This window comes from Phyllobates terribilis, unplaced genomic scaffold (assembly GCF_046119375.1).
Source record: "Phyllobates terribilis strain yellow unplaced genomic scaffold, ASM4611937v1 Scaffold_10__3_contigs__length_209671492, whole genome shotgun sequence".
NCBI classification, from domain to species: Eukaryota; Metazoa; Chordata; class Amphibia; order Anura; family Dendrobatidae; genus Phyllobates; species Phyllobates terribilis.
The window spans coordinates 169,318,861-169,335,317 of NW_027362770.1; the positions used below are offsets into that span (position 1 = coordinate 169,318,861).

At 43.6% G+C, this 16,457-nt stretch overlaps 1 protein-coding gene across 3 annotated transcripts in view; it reads left to right on the forward strand.

Moving 5' to 3' along the window:
• Positions 1–16,457, forward strand: part of LOC141164637 (uncharacterized) — a 45,706-nt gene that overhangs the window by 26,041 nt on the left and 3,208 nt on the right. For all 3 annotated transcript variants that reach the window (XM_073650114.1, XM_073650116.1, XM_073650117.1), the window contains 6 exons: positions 2,372–2,438; positions 2,744–2,838; positions 3,467–3,595; positions 6,163–6,277; positions 6,980–7,117; positions 12,519–12,679. In XM_073650114.1, the coding sequence (XP_073506215.1) occupies positions 2,372–2,438; positions 2,744–2,838; positions 3,467–3,595; positions 6,163–6,277; positions 6,980–7,117; positions 12,519–12,679 (705 nt within the window). The remainder of the gene's footprint in view (positions 1–2,371; positions 2,439–2,743; positions 2,839–3,466; positions 3,596–6,162; positions 6,278–6,979; positions 7,118–12,518; positions 12,680–16,457) is intronic.

Sequence of the window (16,457 nt, forward strand, 5' to 3'; positions counted from 1 at the left end):
ATCCGAGAACAATTGAGAACCAGATTACAAGAGCCACCAGAATGTCAAGGAATCATCTCCTACATTACAAAACCAAACAAGAAAGCAACCGGGTGCCTCTAGTAGTCACCTACAATCCAAATCTGGAGGCGCTAAGAAGAGCTGCACGGAAACTACAACCCTTACTACAAAAAGATGCCCTATTACAATCCATATTTCCAGACCCCCCACTTCTGTGTTTCAGGCAGCCCCCAAATCTAAGAAGCATCATTGTCAGAAGTTCCCTGTCATCTCCTCCAGCTACAGGTACCTTTCCTTGCAACCGGAAAAAATGCAAAACCTGTCCATGTATAACGACCACAGACAAGATAAAGATCCCCAATTCACATCAGGACTATAAGATCCCAGGTACTTTCAGCTGTATCACATCTAATGTAGTGTACTTAATTATATGTACCAAATGTCCAGCTGGGGGTCTTTATGTAGGGGAGACAGGGCAAAAACTTAGAACAAGGATGAATCATCATCGCCACACAATAAAAGAAAAAAGAATAGATCTGCCTGTAGCCAAGCATTTTTGTTCCCCTGATCACAGCATAAAAGATATGAAATTACTGGTATTAAAAGGTAACTTCAAATCTCAAAGAGAAAGAAGAGTCTTAGAATATAAACTGATGATGACCTTTAACACTTTCAGAGCAGGAATGAATGTGTCACATGGATTTATGTCATTCTACATCAACTAAGGAATGTGCTCCTCAGACTCTCAGACCTGTGAGGTCATCACAGCACTGGACACAGGACAATAAAACCTTCACACTCCTTATCTATTAACTGCTAAAATATTTATAGCCAGAACTGTTTATCTCTTCCATAATAACTCTGCTTTTCATCACCTGTCTTACCTATTGCATTTTTTTTCTTGTGTGTCTTATTGTGTATAAATATGTGACTCTTCAGATTTTGTCTTATACTATGCCTGATGAAGAGACCTGAGTAGTCTCGAAAGCTTGCAATTTGTTACCATCTTTTCAGTTAGCCATTAAAAGGTATCAACCACTGAGGACTCTTAAATCTAAATATTTTCTGTCATTCTACATCAACTAAGGAATGTGGTCCTCAGAACTTTCGGGTCATCATAACCCTGGACCAGACTTCAATCACCGGACAATAAAACTTTCACAATCCTTATCTATGAACTAATCCAATATTTACGTCCAGAACTGTTTATCTTTCTCCCACAGTAATAGCTCTACTTTACGTCACCTGTCTCATCTATTACATTATTTCTGCGTCCTATTGTATATAAATAAGTGACTCTTCAGATTTTGTGGTATACTATGCCTGATGAAGAGACCAGAGTAGTCTCGAAAGCTTGCAACTTGTTTCCATCTTTTCAGTTAGCCATTAAAAGGTATCAACCACTGAGGACTCTCAAATCTTAATATTTTTCTATCTACTGGATAACACGGTACAAAAATATATATTTTCCCTGACTGATTTGTACAAATTTGTATGAATTTCCCAATGTTCAGCCTTTTCCAAATCCTTGCACAATTCTGTGCTGATTAATTACTTAAAAAACAGTATTATTTTTGTAATACAGAGCCCCAATCCACTTCAGAGTGATAGAGCTAGGTAATTTAATTCAAGCAGCCACCACTAGAGGGAGCTTAGGAGCTTACTGCAGACTGCTTATCTATAGAATTCAATACTAACACTGTATGCAGTAAGCTCCCTCTAGCGGTGACTGCAGGAATTTTAGTCTGTGCAGAGGATTTGGATCTCTGTATCAGAAAAACGGTGTCCCGTCTGCTATAAATATATATTATGAAATTAACCAGCACTGAAAGCTGGACCTAAAAGCAACATGATGGTGAAAGGTGGAGATCCACTTTAAGTGCCTGTTTTGGGAATTCCTTTATATTACCCCACAGCATGTTTCCAATTGTAACTTGCAGTAACTAAATAGTTTTATTTTTTTTTATGTAAAATCCGCTCGACTCGACTGATCTCAGTTAAAAATCCCATAAATTTCCCATAAACTGTTACATAAAAATAGGAAACTAATAAAAAATGATTGGAAACATAAGCGAGCAGCTAAGAAGTACCTTAAAGTTTATTTGTAATGCTCAGATGGCGTATAATTCAGTTTTTTATTATGTGCTTTGTGACGTCAGCAGAGGAGTTTGCCTTATGGGACCGTCTTTGGCCCTAAAATGGGAAATCCAGAACATTCTGATAATTCACGTGACAGTAGGGGAAGTCGTAAATTTGCATTTAAAATGCCATTAATCCTATAGTCTGTCTTAATTCCATTACGGTGTAATGCTATTGCTCTCTGTTATCAGCCATTTAGTTTGACATTCTGATTTGGGGATTACCATTGCAGTTTGGGGGACAGACAAATCCAGGTCAAGTCCACCAGTCCTTTGGAGGTGTTGGCAGGAACCTGGCAGGTAAGACGTGACATACGTGCATAGTTTTTATGTTGAATTCTTATTGATCCTTCAAGGTTTCCTAATACAAAGCTCCAAATTGCCTGAAGAGGCCAAGTTAGATAATCATTTTTTTATTTCCTGTAGTCACCACTAGAGGGAGCTCAGGAGCTGACTGCATACAATTTTTGTATTGAGTTCTATGCATAAACCGTATGCAGTAACCTCACAAGCTCCCCCTAGGGGCAGCTACAGGCAGCCAAAATGGGAAAGTATAATTTAGGACAATCGGGCTTTAATATTGGTACGTTCTCTTCATCCTTCAGATTGTATGAGCCGTCTTGGTGTCAGACCCCTGTTCATCTCGGCTGTAGGGCAAGATGACCTCTCTGATTCAGTCTTCCGGTACTGTTCACACATGGTGAGTCCGCCTGCCGCACAACCATGTAGAAAAAAAAATTAATTACACATAAAAATTACAATTTCATCATTTTGGGAGCCTAGTTCCTATTTCGAAAAGGTTTACAGATCTGTCAACTCTTCTTAGAACTCTTCAGTCTTTGTTTCTCTGTTGTTCCTCCTGGAAATGCATGAATAATTTAAAAACTGGATATTACTCTTACCCTTGTCAATGGGTCGTGTTTCTGTATTGTCTAAAACTGTCCCATCAGCCCTGACACTTTCAGACTCTTATCGATATGTAAAATGGTAAATTGTACATTTTCTGGAGGAACATCAGAGGGTCAGCTTTCCCAAAAACGAAGAAAAAGGAGGGTTCTGCATCTTTTGGCTGTAGCCGCACCCCTTTGCTGCCATCACACCCCCTTTACATCTATTCCCCCCCTCCGTGAATAAAGGAACATCTTGGAACCTTTGGTTTCAAGGTGGTTTCGGTCAGGTTCAGCAGGACCCAAGAGACCTTCTGGTTCTTCCAGAAGTCCGGGAGGTCTCCTATTATTCCAGAAGAGTTGGCTAATGTGATTTTTAAGTTCTGTAAATTTTACCCTTTAATCAAAGTAAGCTTATGTGGAACTATACTTGTCTTGCAGGATATGAGAGGGGTGGCACATCTTAAGGGTCACCATACGGCCACATACTGCGCAGTCATCTCCGGAAGTGGAGAACTGAGCCTCGGGCTGGGAGACATGGAAATTCACCAGCAGATAACAGAGAAACACGTGAGAATTTGTGGCTCCTGTTATACTTAGACTATGTGACCTACAGAAACTGAAAAAAAATTAGGCTGGGTTGTCTTTGTCTATTTTTTACTAAATTAAGCCACGCCCCTTATATTAGCCACACCCTTCATATTAGCTACACCCCTTATATTAAGCCACACCACTTATATTAAGTCACACCTTGTAGATCTGGATGAGAAGCACGGATCAGAGGCGTTGGTGCAGACGGAAATGTGTAGCTGGATATGCTGGACGGCAGCTGAAGCAGTGTGGAACAGCAGAGCTGAGTGTGCAGATGGCTCCTTAGATGTTGTACTGCAGGGCTGGATGGGCTGGCATGCAATAAGGGTGTGGAACAGCAGAGCTGATTTTGCTGGATGGCGCATGTTCATGGTAGAGCAGAGCTGTGCATGTGGACAGCACTATGAAGGGAGGAACAGCAGAGCTGGGAGTGAGGATGGCTCCTAGGATGTGGAATAGCAAAGATGACATTGAGAATGGCTCCTAGGATGTGGAACAGCAAAGCTGATCTTGAGAACGGCTCCTAGGGTGTGGAACAGCAAAGCTGACCTTGAGAATGGCTCCTATGGTGTGGAATAGGAGAACTGAGAGTGAGGACAGCTCCTAGGACGTGGAACAGCAGAGCTGGGAGTGAGGACAGGTCCTAGAATGTAGAATAGCAGAGTTGAGAGTGAGGACAGCTCCTAAGGTGTGGACCTGCAGAGCTGGGAGTGAGGACAGCGCCTAGAATGTAGAACAGCAGAGCTGGGAGTGAGGACGGCTCCTAAGATGTGGAACAGCATAGCTGAAAGTGAGGTCGGCATATAACACGTGGAACTACAGGGCTGGATATGCTGAATACCTCCCCAGTCAGGTAACAGCCGAGCCGAGTATGCGGACAAACACCTTGGAACAGTAGTTCCCAGTGGTGTAGCAGAAATTGGTAAGTTAGGAGGGATGTTAACAGAGTCCAGAACCATAGTAGTGGTGTGGATGCCTAACTATCCAAAACTCACGTGAGAGAGTCAGCCTATAAGACTTTAGTGTGTGACATCAGTGGTGTGCGCTGCATGACCAATGCACATGGATGCTGAGAGAGCCATTCACTGGGAAATGAGGGCGCAAAGCCCAGCACTGGAGCCGGGACAGGTGAGTATAGGTGCCACATTAATTACCACCAATCCACCATTCTCTACTAAACTATCAGAAACAACTAATCATCTATACTCATCATAAAAAATGTATCATATCTCAGGTTTTCAGGGGCCTATTAACCTTCTTGCCCTGAAACTCTGAATGCCGATACCATAACGTTATCTGATCTCGGTTACATTAGTCAGATTGCGCTGCAGCTATTAGATCTGTGAAGACTGAGGGAAACATAAATAGTTACAGACCCTCAACAATAGTCATGTTACTAAGAAGAGATTTCACTAAGTCTTCCGATGAAAAGGTGATGCCGGGGGTTATTGTTACTCACACCGACAACATGGAAAGAGTGAGGGGAGGGATCATGGAAGGTCAGGAGATCGGTGAGGATCAAAGCAGGGCTTAATGGTATTAAAGAGAGAATTTAGGTTCCATGTCAAAACACCAAATGAGTCCTGAAGATGGCCGGCCCGCCCGTGCCGTGTTACTACCAACAGTCCCATAGTAAAAATGTGTCCCAAGGTCAAGGATGAAAATTCTACATCTGCCAAATAGGTTTTACTTTGAAAAGTCTGTTTAATAAGGCAGGTTGAGAAAAAAAAGATGAGAGTAACTGCTGCAAAGGGCTGTTCCTTAGTTGCCTACATTTGGGTGTCAAAATTGACCACTTGGCCATCCATATACTGCATGTTAGCCCAGAGCTATAGGGGGCCCATGATCTGAACCCCAAGCTGTGCACCATAAGTTACTATCCGCTCTGAAAAAAACAGCTCAAATCTAAGTTGGTCTAAACAAAACAAATCACTGAGGGATCAGGTTACAGTCCTTATTAAAGTTTACAGAGAGAGGGGACAGGCAGAGTGACAGAGAAAGGCAGACTGTGCTGCAGCTTTCTAGTCAATCCCAATGCTGGCTTCACATCTACACCGCTCAGTACTGAACTTCTGTATATGTGCTACATAGAGACAGGGGATATCAGGAGTTCCTCATGTCTGTGTGTGCTGTGTATGGGAGACATCACAGGAGCTAGCTTCCTCCCACTAGCTCAGAGACAACTGAAAGTTAGAGCGAGAGCAGGAATCGGGTCATAAAATGGTCAGATATTGTGTTATTCCTCATGTACACACACATGACAACCTATTCTGAACAGTCAAATGAAATATTAAAGGGTCTAAATATATTTGACCACTCCTACTTAAATCCAAGCCATGCCCATTTTTTACATCAACCCACTTTTCAAATATCCTCCTTTAAGGGACTCTCACTAGGACAGAAACACTAATGCCAATATATAATTTATCATGTTATATAATGTATTATATATTACGTTTTTTTAATATCTGATGAGTAGAAAGATTTGAATACAGGATTGCTGAGTACATTGAGTATCCTCACGTAATACCTTTTCTCTCCACTAGGTGTCTCAGTTTGTAGAGCGTCTCCGCAGGGCTCGACTATTATGCATAGACGGGAATGTTCCTGTGTCAACCATTCAGTATGTGTGTGAAGTCGCCCGTCAGAGCGCTGTGCCAGGTCAGGGTGCCAACATATCTGTGCAAATAACACATCTAAACCGCGCAAGCCGGAACTCGTAGCAAATTGTTTATTACATTTACTTGTCACGATATATTAATATATGATGTGAAGATCCTAATTACAAGTTCTGCTGTTTCCTTATATACCTTGTATTTCATTTTCTCACATTTTTTTTCTCAAAATCTCTGCTTGCTGTTATCGTCAGGTTCCCTTTAATCTGGCCAAGTTTCTTAAATTCCTTTTTTTAGTAGCAAGAATCCCTTAACTTTTTCTGATATTATAATATCCTACTGTTAGGAACCCCTGCAATCAGCTGTAGTCTGTAAAGCAGCTCATTAACAAGTGTTCATTTCACCTACAGCACTCCCGCAGGTGAAATGAAGTATTGCACAGCTTTTATATTATATTATATTATTTATTATTATAGCGCCATTTATTCCATGGCGCTTTACATGTGAAAAAGGGGTATAATACAAGAACAATTACAATAATCTTGAACACAATGTGACAGCGACTGGTACAGGAGCTTTTATTGAAATCATTCTCTTCTTTGTGTAATAAATGGACATTTTGAGTCCTCCAGTGAGGCAGATACTTTATGCAGCTGCTTCTTCTTCCAGATAAAAGATTAGGGTCATTAATAGGGGCATTTGAAAATATACCCTTTAAGTGTGAAAGTTATTACATAATGTTTTGCAGTTTGCTACGAACCCACAGATATCGACAAAGCATCTAAACCCTTCACCTCAAACAGCTGGACGGCTTTGACCTACCTCTCTCCAAACATAAAAGAGCTCCTAGCCATCAATAGGACCTTGGGATATGTAGAAGACATCGGTAAGTGAAGCCAAATAGAAAATTGTACAGAAAAGGTTTGTTTGAAATTTTTTTTTTTTAAGAAAACTTGTCACTTCCCATAAATATGTATTTTATTTTACTTGATGTAAATGCCCTTGTTCTTCTGATTCTGGAGATGTTTTTCTTTTGTTTCTGCACCTTTCTGTTTATGAGATATGACCCCTTCTTGTTTAGCCAATTGGGATTGGTCTTTAAGATCACACCCATGAGGAGCTGAGGCCACACCCCCTAGGTAACAAACTAGACATATACAGTGAAGACAGGGCCATATCTCAAGATAGGAGAAGCGTAGGAACAAAAGAAAAACATCACCAGATTCAGGAGAATGGCAGTAATTACATCAGCGAAAATAATTTCATATTTATGGGAAGTGACAGGTTCTCTTTAATATTTCATCCAGTTGTTTCTGGATTTACCCTGCCTCTTTAAACAAGGTATACAGTAGGTGCTGGTAGACTTATTTCACTGCAAGCAATTATGATCCAATTAGGATGATTCCTGTCCATATGTCTCATTTGGAAAATTGAGGTAAATTGCACTGATGGTGGGGGATGGGGGTTCATAACTCACACCAAAGTTAGTCAAAGCTGAGAATCTCTGCAAATTCGTTTGGTGCTATGTAAGATATGTAAGCTCCATTTTGTCCACGACCTCTTTACCTCTTTTAATCTCTCCTTCCTGAACATCACAGAGACATGGTTGACACCCTGTGACACTGCCTCCCCTGCTGCGCTGTGTTACGGTGGCCTCCACTTCACCCACACTCCTCGCCCTGGTAACAGATATGGTGGAGGAGTGGGTCTTCTCCTCTCTAAGAACTGCACCTTTAGCCCTACTCCTCCTCTTCCCTCCCTTATTCTCCCTTCTTTTCAAGTCACTCTGTCCCCATCTACACTCCCTCCAACCTCTAAGTAGCTGTCATATAATGACCTCCAGGCCCGCTCACTGCCTTTATTGACCAATTCTCGACCTGGCTTCTCCACTTTCTCTCTGCTGACATTCCCACAATCATCGTGGGCGATTTCAACATCCCCACTGACACTCGCCAGTCAGCAGCATTCAAACTACTGTCGCTTACTTCATCCTTTGGACTTACTCAGTGGTCCTCCTCAGCTACCCACACAGACAGACGCACACTAGACCTCATCTTCAAGCGATTCTACTCCCTGTCTAACCTCACAACCTCCCCCCTACCCCTATCTGACCACCATCTACTCACGTTCTCATCCCTGTCCTCCTCACTTGTCACCCATGTCCTGCAACTAGCATACCCCCGCAGAAACCTTGCACATCTAGATACACACTCTCTGACTCTATTCTCCCACTGACATCCATATCTTCACTCCACCACACAGACAGCGCCACTGCTTTCTACAATGCCACTCTCGCATCAGCTATCGACTTGTGCATGGCAAAGTGCGACGAGTCAATAGGCAACCCTGGCACAACAACCTCACTAAACAGCTTTGGCAAGCGTCCAGGGTTGCAGAGCGTTGTTGGAAGAGAACACATTCGCAAGATGACTTCACTGCATTCAAACAAGCAACACCTGCTTTCAAATCAGCCCTCACCTCTGTTAAACAAGCCTACTTCACAACCCTCATATCTTCCTTATCCTACAACCCCAAACAGTTATTCAACACTTTTAACTCTCTCCTCCGCCCTCTACTGCCCCCTCTGACCTCCGTCATCTCTGCTGAGGACACACTTCAAAAACAAGATTGACCAAACAAAGCAAGTCTTTACTGTCCAAGCACCTCAACCCCTTTGTCTTCCAGACCATTGCCCTTCCCCCATAACCTCCCTTTCTAACATCACTGAAGGAGACCTTACTCGTCTCCTCTCCAAATCACACTTCACCACTTGTGCACTCGACCCCATCTCATCCCACCTCCTCCCCAACCTCACCCCCACACTCATCCCATCCCTAACCCATCTCTTCAACCTATCACTAACTTCTGGTACCTTCCCCGCTGCCTTCAAACATGCCACAATCATGTGTGGCGCCCCTGAGGGTTCGACCGCCACAGGGATGCTGCACTTCTTTAATGGAGTGTAGTGTTCCTCCTCTGAGGTAAGAAGAGTGTGATAGTTGTGACCCAACCTTTGCATCCAACACCACATTTCTCCACCAGAGGGGGCTAGTATGCACTAGGTGCTGCTCCCCTGGTTACAGGGAGACTGGGGAACCAAGAGTGAGGGGAACCTGTTAGTGGGTGTGGGTGGAGGACGTACAAGTTAGTTACACCTTAAATTTCATATTTAATAAAAAGCCATCTTTGGTTTTGGTTCTTTGACTGCCTTCAATAGCTATGTGACTGTCTCTATGCTGTCAATTGCTGAATGGACTGTGATCTCCCACCCTAATGCGGATCCTGTGTGGGCCCGCATCGGATGGAGACACAGCCCTTGTGCCTCGGCCTTGGGACGAGGGGTAAGTTGTAGACAAGGAATGTCTCGACCCGGTCAAGGACCAGGACCAAGAAGGCCAGGAGCTTAAGAGTGAGGCTCCATAGCAAATGGATCCCAGGCAGGATGCAGACGGAGCGGTGTACGCCACCTGTCCTCGCCATGCTGATATATTCAGAGTCCGGCTGCAAGAGGGGGTACCGGCCCCCGACACCCGACCTTGCTACTCCAAGTCCTGGTCGGGAAAGCCTGGTAGGCCCTGAGGATCCCACCGGGTATCGGATGGAGCGGAGCGGCCAACCTTGCCCTTGTTCTGAGAGGAGCTCAGAGGGAGACCCGGCCTATTTCGCACACACACACGGATAGGAAAGGATTCGGTCTGTAGTTCAGGAACACTCTGGTGTAGGGTCCCGACTAAATGCTGGACTTACTCGGAGGTTGTCGGACCCCCGTCCCTGGTGACTGCAGGACTCCGCGGGGAGCAGGGAGTCGCCTTCCTTCTGCCATCTCTAAAGTGAGTAAAGCCTTGGAAGTTCACCCCTATGGCCTCCGGACTGTTATTTCTGCGCCACACCGCGAGACGCGGCATCCGTTCTCCTCTACTACTACCCCCTTCATCCTGTCCCTCTGCCCTGAGGCCTCGCTCCGCCTGTGGGGAGTAGTAAGAACTTTGGCCGCCATAACACCATGCCTCCGCGGACTGCAGCGGCGCTGGTGGCCTTCACCAGGTGCCACAGGTGGCGTAGTCGTAAATCAGCCACTCAACCCGGATAAGCCCACACCATCTCCTTTTAATGTGACGGCCCTGAGCACGGGTCGGGTCCAGGCCACGGCTGCACCCCATCTCTACATCACTGGACCCGACTCCGAGTCCCCCATCTCCCAGGGTAAAATAAAAGGGCTTTTCGAGTAGAGACGTCACACATGCCCATCCTCAAAAAGCCATCCCTTGACCCAACCGCCTTGTCCAGCTACCGCCCCATATCGCTGCTCCCATTTGCCTCCAAACTTCTTGAGCAGCACGTTCACGCTGAACTTTCCTCCCACTTCTCATCTAACTCTCTCTTCGACAACCGAAAATCTGGCTTCCACCCCACCATTCCACTGAATCTGCCCTTACCAAAATTACTAATGATTTAGTTACAGCCAAAGCTAACAGATAATTCACTGTACTGCTTCTTCTTGATCTTTCATCTGCCTTCGACACGACCACTACCTCCTACTACAGATCCTCTCTTCCTTTGGTGTCAAAAGCCTTGCCCTATCTTGGATCTCCTCATACCTTTCTAACCGCACATTTAGCGTCTCCCACTCCCATACTACCTCCTCATCCCACCCCCTCTCTGTTGGAGTCTCTCAAGGCTCCGTCCTAGGCCCCTACTCTTCTCAATCTATACCCTTGGCCTGGGACAGCTCATAAAATCCCATGGCTTCCAGTACTATCTGTACGCTGACGACACCCAGATCTACCTCTCTGGCCCTAATGTCACCTCCCTGCTGTCCAGAATCCCAGCATGTCTATCAGCCATATCCTCCTTCTTCTCCTCTCGCTTCCTCAAGCTCAATGTGGACAAAACTGAACTCATCATCTTTCCCCCATCTCACATATCTTCCCCACCTGATCTTTCTATCACAATAAATGACATCAGACTTTCCCCTGTACCGGCAATCCACTACCTCGGTGTAACCCTTGACTCTGCCCTGTCCTTCAAACCGCACATCCAAGCTCTCGCCACCTCCTGTCGGCTCCAGCTCAAAAATATTTCCAGAATTCGTCTTTTCCTCAATCCTCAATCTACTAAACTGCTTTTGCATGCCCTCATCATCTCCCGCCTTGACTACTGCAACATCCTCCTCTGTGGCCTACCTGCTAACATTATCGCACCCCTCCAGTCCATCCTTAACTCTGCTGCGCGACTGGTTCATCTCTCGCCTCGCTACTCCTCTGCTACCCTCCTTTGCAAATCCCTTCACTGGCTCCCAATTGCCCAGTGTATCCAGTTCAAACTACTAACACTGATCTACAAAGCCATCCACAACCTCTCTCCTCCGTACATCTCTGATCTAATCTCCCGATATATTCCCTCACGTAACCTCCGGTCCTCCCAAGACCTCCTTCTCTCCTCCACACTTATTCATTCCTCACCCAATCGCCTCGAAGATTTCTCCTGAATATCCCCCGTCCTATGGAATTCTGTGCCTCAGCACGTCTGATTATCTGCCACATTTGGATCCTTTCTGATGGAACTTCAAAACCTATCTGTTCAAGAAAGCTACAGCCTGCCATGACCCCGTTGTCTCCTCAACAACACCGGAGCTACTGGAACCCCCCAACCTACTGTCTCCTCCCCATTCCTGTGGAATGTAAGCCCGCAAGGGCAGGGTCCTCTTCCCTCTGTACCAGTCTATCATTGTAGGTGATATCTATATTTGGTATGTTACCCCTTCTCATGTACAGCTCCATGGAATCAATGGCGCTATATAAATAATAATAATAATGTAAGACTCAGACTTCTTTGAATAATCACCATGCAATACCATTGTTCTCCAGCAGTGGCCACTGTAGCTTTTCCTGGTGATTACAGTAGCAAGACTGCTGGCGATCAGTTTATCGCCAACAGGTCTTCAGCTAGAGAGGCTGTTTTAACTGCTACAATTAACTTTCCATAGACTTTGTATGAGATTCATGCACGTGTTGGAGAACTGGATGTAATGTTATGTGACTTCACACTAGAAGATTTACAACATAGATGGATCACGTCAGGTTCTAAAGGATAATGAGACACATTTTCCAGACATCGACTGTTGACGTTTCAGATGATTGACAGGTGTAAAGCTAAATTCCCAACATCTCTCATCACGGCTTCATCAATCAAAACAAGAGTAATACCATCAGTGAGGGTGGCAGTCCTTTACCTGACACTTACGATGCGGTTATGCTTCTTTCCATGACACGTGTCTTCTTCTCTAGATATTCCATGTAAATTAGAAGATATGGTAGATACGGCCATTAGCCTCTCGTTGCCTCTCCTGGAGAACATACATTGCGTCATAGTAACTCTGGGGGCCCACGGCGTCCTCTTGTGTGGCCACAGGCGTGGCAGAACTGTATCCCTTCGTGCTAAAGACAAGGTATGGAATATCCACAATTGACAAGCATTGATTGTATGGATTTGAGGTAGATTCTACATTCTTAGGTCAAGATGTATTGAAATATTTTCCAAGTTCTGTCAACTACAATCCGTCAGTCTAAACACGTTCGTCAGGAACTTGAACTCATTCTACAGCTACATTATCATTTAAAGGGACCCATACCTATAATTCTTCATGCTTCCCCCTAATTATCCAGATGTTTTCTTAATTTGACATCTCCGATAAATAACTCCAGTAACTCTATTTTACTGATTTTACTGTGAAATTAAATAGAAAAATAGAAAGTGATGGTGGGTAGTAGTGGAAAAACTTTTGAAAGACTGGAAACCAAATAAAGTGACCTATTGTTTAAATCAGTTTTTTTGTGTTAAATGTACACTACCGTTCAAAAGTTTGGGGTCATTTAGAAATGTCATTATTTTTTAAAGAAAAGCACATTTTTTTTCAATGAAGGTAACATTAAATGAATCAGAAATACACTATACATTGTTAATGTGGTAAATGACTATTCTAGCTGCAAACGTCTTGTTTTTATTGCAATATCTACATAGGTGTATAGAGGCCCATTTCCAACAACCACCACTCCAGTGTTTTAATGGTACATTGTGTTTGCTAACTGTGTAAGAAGCTAATGGATGTTTAGAAAACCCTAGAAAACCCTTGCACAAGTATGTTAGCCCAGCTGAAAAGGTTTGGCAGATTTGAGAAGCTATAAAATTGACCTTCCTTTGAGCTAGTAGAGAATCTGGAGCATTACATTTGTTTGTTCTATGAAACTCTCAAAATGGCCAGAAAAAGAGAACTTTCATGAGAAACTCGACAGTCTATACTTGTTCTTAGAAATGAAGGCTATTCCATGCGAGAAGTTGCCAAGAAACTGAAGATTTCCTACAACGGTGTGTACTACTCCCTTCAGAGGAGAGCACAAACAGGCTCTAACCAGAGTAGAAAGAGAAGTGGGAGACCCTGCTGCACAACTGAGCAACAAGACAAGGACATTAGAGTCTCTAGTTTGAGAAATCGACTCCTCACAGCTCCTCAGCTGGCAGCTTCATTAAATAGTACACGCAAAACACCAGTGTCAACATCTACAGTGAAGAGGCGACTCCGGGATGATGGTTTTTTCTTTGCCACTTTGCTCTGAAGGCCAGATCTGAGACTGGCTAATAAAAGGAAAACATTAATATGGGCAAAAGAACACAGACATTGGACAGAGGAAGACTGGAAAAAGTTTTATGGACAGACGAATCAAAGTTTGAGGTGTTTGGATCACACAGAAGAACATTTATGAGACGCAGAAATACTGAAAAGATGCTGGAAGAGTGCCTGACGCCACCTGCTAAGCATGGTGGAGGTAATGTGATGGTCTGGGGTTGCTTTGGTGCTGGTAAAGTGGGAGATTTGTACAAGGTAAATGGGATTTTGAATAAGGAAGGCTATCACTCATTTTGCAATGCCATACCCTGTGGACAGCGCTTGATTGGAGCCAATTTCATCCTACAACAGGACAATGACCCAAAGCACACCTCCAAATTATGCATGAACTATTTAGGGAAGAAGCAGGCGGCTGGTATTCTATCTGTAATGGAGTGGCCAGCGCAGTCAACTGATCTCAACCCTATTGAGCTGTTGTGGGAGCAGCTTGACCGTATGGTACGCAAAAAGTGCCCTTCAAGCCAATCCAACTTGTTGGAGGGGCTTCAGGATGCATGGGGGGAAATTTCTCAAGATTACCTCAGCAAATTAACAGCTAGAATGCCAAAGGGCTGCAATGCTGTAATTGCTGCAAAGGAGCATTATATGACGAAAGCAAAGCTTGAAGGAGAAAATTATTCTTTCTAATAAAAATCATTATTTCTAACCTTGTCAATGTCTGGACTATATTTTCCAATCATTTTGCAACTCATTTGATAAATAAAAGTATGAGCTTTCATGGAAAACACAAAATTGTCTGGGTGACCCCAAACTTTTGAACGTTAGTGTATAAATAATATATGTATATATTTATTTAGTTAGTTTTTTTCCCCCTTATCACAATCGGTGTCAAAATAAAAATTAGAAATCTTGCAGTTCTCAAATTGGCCACTGGGGTTGTTTTTAGACTCTAACTTCCTGTTGTTTCAGGAAATGCACATTAGCCGCAATGAAAAGACTCCTCCCCTATCTGTTGTATTGAAACATCTAATGAGTGTGTGCAAATATCATTGTACAGGGGAGGAGGTGAGCTGTTACATCACCTATTGTGAACAGTGGATTGTCTGTTATCTACTTTATATAGAGGTGTTATCAGTCATTGTACAGGGGGAGGAGGTGAGCTGTGCTATCACCTACTGTGAATTGCGGATGCTGTGTTATCTACTATATATAGAGGTGTTATCAGTCATTGTACAGGAGGAGGAGGAGGTGAGCTGTGACATCACCTATCTATTGTAAATGGTGGATCCTGTGTTATCCGCTGTGTACAAAGGTGTTACCTATCATTGTAATCCTGCCTCTGCTGATAAGAGACTGCTGAAAACTCTTCTTGAAAGAACAGGAAGTTAGCATCTAAAAAAAACCCATAGTGACCAGTGTGAAAATTGCAAGATTACTCATTTTGATTTTAAATAAAGATCATGATATAAAAATAAAAACATTACCAATTTTTTTTAAATACATGTACCACAAAAACCTGATTTAAACAATAGGTAATTTGTTATGATAGTTTCCCTTTAAGTTGACGTACAGTACAGACCAAAAGTTTGGACACACCTTCTCATTTAAAGATTTTTCTGTATTTTCATGACTATGAAAATTGTACATTCACACTGAAGGCATCAAAACTATGAATTAACAATGTGGAATTATATACTTAACAAAAAAGTGTGAAACAACTGAAAATATGTCTTATATTCTAGGTTCTTCAAAGTAGCCACCTTTTGCTTTGATGACTGCTTTGCACACTCTTGGCATTCTCTTGATGAGCTTCAAGAGGTAGTCACCGGAAATGGTCTTCCAACAATCTTGAAGGAGTTCCCAGAGATGCTTAGCACTTGTTGGCCCTTTTGCCTTCACTCTGCGGTCCAGCTCACCCCAAACCATCTCGATTGGGTTCAGGTCTGGTGACTGTGGAGGCCAGGTCATCTGGCGTAGCACCCCATCACTCTCCTTCTTGGTCAAATAGCCCTTACACAGCCTGGAGGTGTGTTTGGGGTCATTGTCCAGTTGAAAAATAAATGATGGTCCAACTAAACGCAAACCGGATGGAATAGCATGCCGCTGCAAGATGCTGTGGTAGCCATGCTGGTTCAGTATGCCTTCAATTTTGAATAATTCCCAACAGTGTCACCAGCAAAGCACCCCCACACCATCACACCTCCTTCTCCATGCTTCACGGTGGGAACCAGGCATGTAGAGTTCATCCATTCACCTTTTCTGCGTCGCACAAAGACACGGTGGTTGGAACCAAAGATCTCAAATTTGGACTCATCAGACCAAAGCAAATTTCCACTGGTCTAATATCCATTCCTTGTGTTCTTTAGCCCAAACAAGTCTCTTCTGCTTGTTGCCTGTCCTTAGCAGTGGTTTCCTAGCAGCTATTTTACCATGAAGGTCTGCTGCAAAAAGTCTCCTCTTAACAGTTGTTGTAGAGATGTGTCTGCTGCTAGAACTCTGTGTGGCATTGACCTGGTCTCTAATCTGAGCTGCTGTTAACCTGCGATTTCTGAGGCTGGTGACTCGGATAAACTTATCCTCAGAAGCAGAGGTGACTCTTGGT